Source organism: Chlamydotis macqueenii, chromosome 6 (genome assembly GCF_036417535.1).
Source record: "Chlamydotis macqueenii isolate bChlMac1 chromosome 6, bChlMac1.mat, whole genome shotgun sequence".
NCBI lineage: Eukaryota > Metazoa > Chordata > Aves > Otidiformes > Otididae > Chlamydotis > Chlamydotis macqueenii.
The window spans coordinates 7476379-7484054 of NC_141561.1; the positions used below are offsets into that span (position 1 = coordinate 7476379).

General features: G+C 40.1%; 1 protein-coding gene across 5 annotated transcripts in view; it reads left to right on the plus strand.

Annotated features, from left to right (window-relative positions):
- Nucleotides 1-7445, plus strand: part of ZRANB3 (zinc finger RANBP2-type containing 3) — a 48866-nt gene extending 41421 nt beyond the window's left edge. For 4 of the 5 annotated variants that reach the window (XM_086751121.1, XM_086751122.1, XM_086751124.1 and 1 more), the window contains 4 exons: nucleotides 1700-1842; nucleotides 3302-3445; nucleotides 4325-4718; nucleotides 5958-6604. In XM_086751121.1, coding sequence (XP_086607247.1) covers nucleotides 1700-1842; nucleotides 3302-3445; nucleotides 4325-4718; nucleotides 5958-6326 — 1050 coding nt within the window. In that variant the 3' untranslated portion in view covers nucleotides 6327-6604. The other variant, XM_086751123.1, reaches the window with a different exon arrangement.
- The last annotated feature ends 231 nt before the right edge of the window (nucleotides 7446-7676 follow it).

Sequence of the window (7676 nt, forward strand, 5' to 3'; positions counted from 1 at the left end):
TATAATTTGGAAAATCAGATTCTATCATGTAGGAACAAAACTGATTCTTTTTGGTAGGTTCTCCAGCAAGGTTGGAACTTAAGTTCGTAAGACAGATAGCCGTGTCTTGAAGTATGGAAGTTTGTTTCTGGGTAAAACTGAAGTCACAGTTAAGTCCCTACTGCGCAATGTGTTTATTCTTCCCATAGTCCGTGTTCAGAACTATGTTTAGCATGATACTGACTGTTACAGGTAATAGGTTAGGAAAAGAGTGGAAAAATGGAAAGGAAAAAACCCCACAACCCGAGCCACTTGTTCAGTTCTTACTGTCACTTATTTTCTGTTGTAGAGATGAAGATTGGATGAAATAATTTTTCCCCTACACATATGCTAGAGCAAGCAGCCACATTATAAATTCTAAATTCCTACATAGGAATGGTTTTTCCTTCACTTCCTCACTGTCCTGTGGTGATAGTTATTAAGGAGATTGATAATCATACCAGTCCTGACAGTTTACAGCATCAAAGTTTGGGAGGTTTTTTTTTTGTGGCTTCCCAGCCTGAGGAAAAAATATTAGATTCAGTACCAGAAATTAAGTTCTCATGAGCCTCTTTATTTTATTATACTTTCAAATTCTAAATGCAAAATAAGGAAAAAGTGATCAATATTATCTATGTTCTCAATATTTTTTTGGGAATACTTTCTTCAAGAGTTCCTCAGTTTTTCCTCTGGATCCTGTGGATGTCTCAATTTGAGATTACTGTGAAAGATGATGAATTGCAGGTTAAACTGCTCAAAACTGTTGCCCTTTGAGTATTGTGATGCTAAAGCATGTCTCTGCTAGTCAGATCTTTGTGTGCTGCTCTGAAATGCCACAGAAAAGAGGATGACAGCACTGCCATAAAAACAGATGCGTAATTAGGATAATTTGGTGATCTGATTTCTTATGCCATTAATTGCTAATTTACTACAATAATTTTTATTAGATATGTTTTTCTGACACTCTGTTATTGTAAAGGAATAAGAGAAGCTCGAAGCAAGTACATCAGTGATTCTGTTAAAATTTTAATAGCTGGAAAACTCTTGTGAGAAAGGGACTGATATCTAGTTGAATGAAACAGCTCTTCCAGTTCACCTGTAGCTAAGCCTTCCAGGCTGACGTTAGGGGCTGTACACACCAGGCTGTTAATCCAGTGGTAAGTGTGTTTCGGAAGGTTAGAGGAAAGAAGAAAAGTTGTTCGTAAACCTGATTATAAATGCGATTCAAGTAACAGGAGTGAACTTTCCCTTTCTGAGAGGCTTGCTGCAACAGGGAGAATGGCCGCTGTAAGAAGAAAACTCTTTTACATCTCTGTTTTTTCCATCGGCAAAGTCTTGCTTACACAAGAAGGATTTACCTGAGATTTTTATCAAGAGACCTTTCTCCTGTCGCCACGGCTTAGATTAGTAAAGGCCATTTCCAGCCTTATTTTCTACCTTCTGGATTAACACACCTATCGTAGCAAAACCGTTCTTTTTGACAGTACCAAAGCTGTCACATTTCTTCAGTAGGTGACGGTGGGAGTTTGCAGCTTGTATGAAAAATGCCTTGAAGGGACTGTTTCTACTAATAGCTGTTTTCTTCCAGTTTTAAATGTATTAATTCATAGCGCTCTTTCACTGTAATTAAGTAGTTCTGTGTAATGCCTGTCATTCTGCTGACAGTAGCATTCTCTACCAGATACTGAGGTTTGTGAAAGAATGGAGTCACCTAACAGCAATGAAACAGAAGATTGTCAGAAAAAGCGGTCAGATATTTTGCAGTCCTATTCATGCTGCAGAGGAGTTGTCTAAAAAGCAGTCAGTGGTCAGCAGCACCAAAAGGTACGTGGTTTTTAACTTTTCTTATTTTTATTAATTGCTGCAGGAAGTTTGATACGTTTATTGTAGCTTTCAGTGGAATGATGCTGGGACTGTAAACTGAGTGCTCCATGGGTGCTTGTGGCATAGTGACAAACGCAGGCAACCGAGCACGGTGGTAAATCTGTTGAAATGGAAGTGTCTGCTTCCGTGTCCGGCACTGTGTCGCGTTCAGCAGCTGTTCTGGCTTCGGTGCGCTGCGTATTTAAACATCTGGAACTTGCCAAATATTTTTGAGGAAAAATCATGACCTCTGGGACTCAAAAGAGAAGTAAAGGTCAAAGAACCGTGGTGTTTTCCCCACCTGGAAGCAGGAATAAATCATTAGTTGCCAGCAATGATATAATGCTTATTCATAAATCACAGCCGACTCCAACCCTTTCTGATACTCATTTTTATTTAAGTAATTGTTTGTGGATGACATTTCTCAAAACTATTGTTTTCCTTGCTGAGTATCGCTGAAAAGGGCTGATGTTTAATCCTTGTTAAAATCTAAATTTACCTTTTTTTTTTTTTTTTTTTCTACTTACTTTCCTTTTTCTCGCATGCTGTTTTCCCTGAGAGACATTTGCAGCTTCAGGGTTGTCATTGCTCTCCACAAAACTTCTCATGTGTACAGGTTAACTCCCCAAGGTGCCTCTGCAAACGATCTAAAACCTTTTTATTCCTCTCAGTCCCTACTGTTAAATTCTGCAGGGCGACTATTTTGGCTGTAGGTGAGAATTCAAGTAAAATAATAGTTTGTAATTCCAGTAATATAAGGAGTAGCAGCAGGCAGTAAGCCTGTTGCTTTGTTGTTCCCTCCCATAAAAGTAGGAAAGATCCAGCTGTGAACTGTGTTAGAAAAATCTACTGTAACCTACAGCGGTCTTCTAAGGTGCTACATAGGATTTGGGATACGCAGAGAGGTGTACTTATGAGACGTTGTCTGAATAGTGAGTTTTGGGAGAATGATCAGAGCAAAGGGATTTTAAGAGTTTTCCTTAATAGCAGTGATGTTTTCTATGTTTTCACATTAAAATAAAGAAGTAAGTTCAAACATAAACTAGGGAGGAAGGAGTCCTCCAGAGCTTGTGAAGCTTCCTGTAAAGCATTAGCTAGAGTGTCAGTGAGACTTCATCTAACTGAAACAAAATGTCTTTCAGATTTCATTGTCAGGCAGTATCAAATTGCTTTAATTTTCATAGTTATGTACAGGACAGCTTATCTGTTTGCAGGCTGAATCTGTTTTTCAAAAAAAATATGTAATATGTAAGTATTATGGTGACGTATGTTTTCCCAACCTTTATTCCTTTCTCATCCAGGAAATGAGAGCTGTTTTAAGAGAATGTGCCATACCAATTTTGCTGCAGCCAATAGTGAGTATTCTTTGAAGGAAATTGTTCCCTTCGTAGTACATTGACAGAATTTTGAATTATTTTAGGTATGTGACCAAGGAGGATGTAGCAGCAGCCTCACTGAGCAAAGCCAGCAGCAGTGGGGGCAGCGTTCGCCTCATCTCAAAAGAAAGTGGGGTTTGTCTGAAGAATGAAAATGCTTCTATTGAACAATCAGATCATTCCACAAAGTAAGTTCATTAATGCAATCAGGTGATTAAGCTGTTTCTCCTCAGATTTTTTTAAGGTAGCAAAATTATTTGCTATGAGTGTTTACCTTGCTAAGTACAGTGTTTAGGTAAGAAACTTGCTGTAGTGCTAATGAGCTCTGTTTATTCTTGTAACAATTTAGATTACATCTGTTGTCTGCTGATATAGCTGCTAATTAACTGAGTCTGATTAAAGTGGAACAAGAAAACAGTTGCATCATTCAGTTAAGGGATAAAAAAGAACATTAGCTCAGGCCTGCTTCTGAGGTCAACAGCAAATTGGGGGCACTACATTTTCTTTTATTTTGCTTCAAAATTTAGAAAAAGGGAGAAAAGAACATGAAAATTCTAGATTAAAAGGGCATTTTCTAAGAATTTCATTAAACAAGCAGTGTGTGTCCTGCCTGGAGCTAAGCCTTGTTTAGAGCAGGAAACTGCTAGGTAGCTGTGAAAGTTGTGTAGAGAAACCAGAATGTTTCCTCTCACTTTTTACTTCTGTTGCAGAGCGGGCTGAAACGTTTTACATTTATATGTGTACATGCCTGAGAGAAGCCACCGTTTCTTTATAAATACAGCATTATTTCAGCTAATAATTCACTGTGCATGTGTAAATGTAGTAAGATGTGCAAAGGAAAAATCTGTTGTATTATCAAATGTTGTTTAAATAGAAACTGAAATGAAGTAAATTATCGCACTGTGCAGGTATCAACCCGACCAAGATAAGACATTATTTCAACTGAAATTAGTATTTCAGAGTATAAATTATATCATCTAGTGGAAATGTACAGTGCATAAAAACCTACTGAATTGTTTGCTGAATACTTCCTTTATTAACAACTGTACTTTGTTCTCTATAAACAGGCTGCTTTCAAAAAATGGAAAAGGCCTCTCAGTTCCTCATTCAGAGCAGACCGAAGCTGAAGGCCCCTCCCCATCCAAAGGCTACTTGCAAGCCTTGGACAGCCAAGGGAACCCGCTCTGCCTCAGCTGCCAACAGCCAACAGCTCAGCCGGACCCGGGCTGCCAGGCCCGTGCTTGGGACACGCGATTCTGCTCTCACGCCTGCCAGGAGGACTTCTTGATTCGCTCCAGTCAGAGCTACCTGAGGACTAAAGTGTTTGAAATTGAGCACGGTGTTTGCCAGTTTTGTCATCAAAACGCCCAGGAGCTTTATCTCAGCATCAGAAATGCACCCAAGAGTCAGCGTAAGAAACTTCTGGAGAGTTCTTGGATGTCTCACCTTCCACTTGCGCAGGTAATAATAGCAATTTTTAAGCAGGAACAGCTAATCTGTGTATTCCTGAAGCAGATAGTTCAGAGAAATCCAAAATGTTCTTCTTACAGGTTGAAGATCAAAGGTTAACTTAGCAACAGAATAAGAAAAAACAAACTTAAACACAAACAACCCCAATGTGTTCTAACGCATTTTTCATTGCTGAAAGGCACAAGCATGAGAATTCAGATTCCTTAGGGGTGTGACTCTTGCAGCCAGATTTACTGGGAGTGCACTTTTAACAACCTTCCTGGTTATGAAGTAATTAAAGAATGGACGTAGTCTATTAACTTTGCAGAAGGTTTGGTGGGAGCTTCACAAAAGCCAGTTGTCACAGCTCCTCTCTGTATCTCCTCAAAACGCATTACAAACTGCCACCATTCCACTGTGGCTCTGACCGCGTTTTGGCTGACGTGAAGGCAGCAGAGCAGGGAGAGAGAACATGCCTACATGAAGTGATATTTTTATTCAGAAACTAAAATGCTATTTCATTTTGTGCTGCGAAGTTTAAATTCTCCTTTTGAAGTTGCTGGTTCTAAATTGTTTAAATAAATCCTGCAGCCACCCATAGAAATTTGCCAAAGAAAAAGTAATTTACTGGCACTTGTCATCTGCATGAGATGAGCTTTGCCTGCACTTCTTAAAATAAGGTGGTGCACATGCAAAAGACTGAGCTGAGAAGTCTCGTGGAGTGAGGGTTTCTTCCAGCCTGCTAAGTGAGCGCAGGTCTGTGTCATGTTCCAGTTACCTTTTTGAAAGCTGACACAGGGCTTGATCACCTAAGGTTTCTCAGTGCTCCTTATTACCATTCCCACTGTCTCAACTGAAGATTTAAATAACAAATGCCTGGACTCCACTTCTTCAAGCTGTTGTGCATTTTTATTTGTGTACATTTCTTTTCAATATCAGTACTTGATAAAATGGCATTGAAGACAATTTACTGTACCAATCAAGAAAATGGAACCTTTTCATTCTGTTTTTCCTGGATCCCCTTCAATGTGCTTCAGCGTGCTGCAGGCCAGGTGAAAATACGCTGGCTAAATTTACAGTTGTTTGCTTGTGCAGTGGGAGCGACCAAAAAAAAAATGTGAACACTTTTTATTTCTCTTGATGAAAACTAGCTACTTCCTTGAATTACCTTCTTGTTCTTAGGGCAGGACATACATGTAGCTGAGAAACAGTATCTAATGCTTGCGGTGTCATGTCCTTTGTTTATTGCAGTTGAATGAAATTATAACGAACCCCACGGAAGGGCAGTTCTGGCAGGCAGACCACATCAGGCCCGTTTACAGTGGAGGAGGACAGTGCTCCCTGGAAAACCTTCAGACTCTGTGTACGGTCTGCCATAGGGAGGTCAGTACGGTCTGGGCGGAAATCCTCACCCTCTCACGGGGAAATGGTGTGGAATGCGCGCCAGGGTGGCATTTACCACACCACAGAAGTATTCTGGGCGCAGGGACCCCGGGAGCAAAGGTCGCCTGGCCCCAGGCTCAGCGTGGCTCACTCGGCGCCACTGTGTGCAGTCCTGTGCTGTCTCGCTGTCCCAGGCAGGGCTTGGTTCTCCTCCCCAGCCCCTCCTGCAGGCAGTAGCAGCCCATAATGAGCCACCTCCTCCCCTCCAGCATCTCTGGGTGAACAACCCCTGTGGTCTCAGCCCCTCCATCCTGTACTGTGAAGATGAAGCGGAGCATTAACCTGTTACAACAGTTTCCTCAGGATTTGTGAAAATGTCACCTTAATAGCCATTTGCATTTTATTATCTTGTCTACTGCAAAACTAGACTGAAGTTAAACTGTGGGCTAATGCTTTCCCATCGAGCACACTGTTGCCAAGTAACAATGCTTACTGAACAGAGCTGTCTTTCTCTTCTGCAGAGAACTGCAAGACAGGCCAAGGAAAGAAGCCAGATGAAGAGACGTTCTTTAGCTACAAAGTACGGCTGCGATATCACAAAATTTTTTGTCAAGATGTAAAGTGCAAAATCTATTCAGTTATGTCATAACTCGGAAAGCAATACAGCTACACTGTTTTCCTCTTGCACTGATTTTTAAAAAATTAAATATTTGTAGTCTAGAATGAAGAAAACATGGAATTAAAACCAATACACCATTTATAACACTGATTCTCAGAGGGTACCTGATCATGGTTCTATTTTTATGACCCTGTGGTTCGAAGCTGAATTTCTGTAGGTAAACCCCCATGCAAGTTGCAGTATTACTGTTTTGCTGTTACAGCACTGTTATAGCTGCAAGCATTTGAGGAAGTTCTGTGGACTGACAGGGTTCAGGTGTAGTGGGGACATTCTGGACCAAGGTGATACCTTAGTTTAACTAATTATTTTCTTTGTTCATATCTCAAAATTGCTGCAGAAAATACAGGCTGATATATATTATGACAAAAAAAAATCTTATGTGATTTGTCTCTTCTAAAACTGTCCTACACAAAAGGCCTACTGTTGGCACTGGGCCTGAGTTACAGGACTTCGGCATTCAGAATTAATGTCTGTTGAAATCTGTTTTTACTTAAATCAGCTTGTATTAACAACTTATTCATGCTAAGGAAAAATAAATATTACCAATGGTCAGAGGTAGTTCCTGGGAAATGCTACAGGCACATTCTCCGTAACAAGACTGCAGAGATGCTGGTTATTTTGGACTGGTTATGTTGCTTTCTTTATGGTTACTTCAAATAAATACATTTATCTCTTTCTTGGTGAAACTTTACTTTTTGTACTTTGTCTGTTTGTCCCCCAACCCTTGAATGCCAAAAGGCAACAATAAGTTCATAAAGCACATCCACACACTACACACTTTTTTTTTCTGACAGTACGTAACTGCAAGTTGAAGTACATCTAGTGAAAGTCAGCTGAAGAGCTTTCAGGGTTATGCTTAGGAGAAAAAATTCTTCAAGTTTTAAGCATTCTTTTTCTCAGTTAAAGAG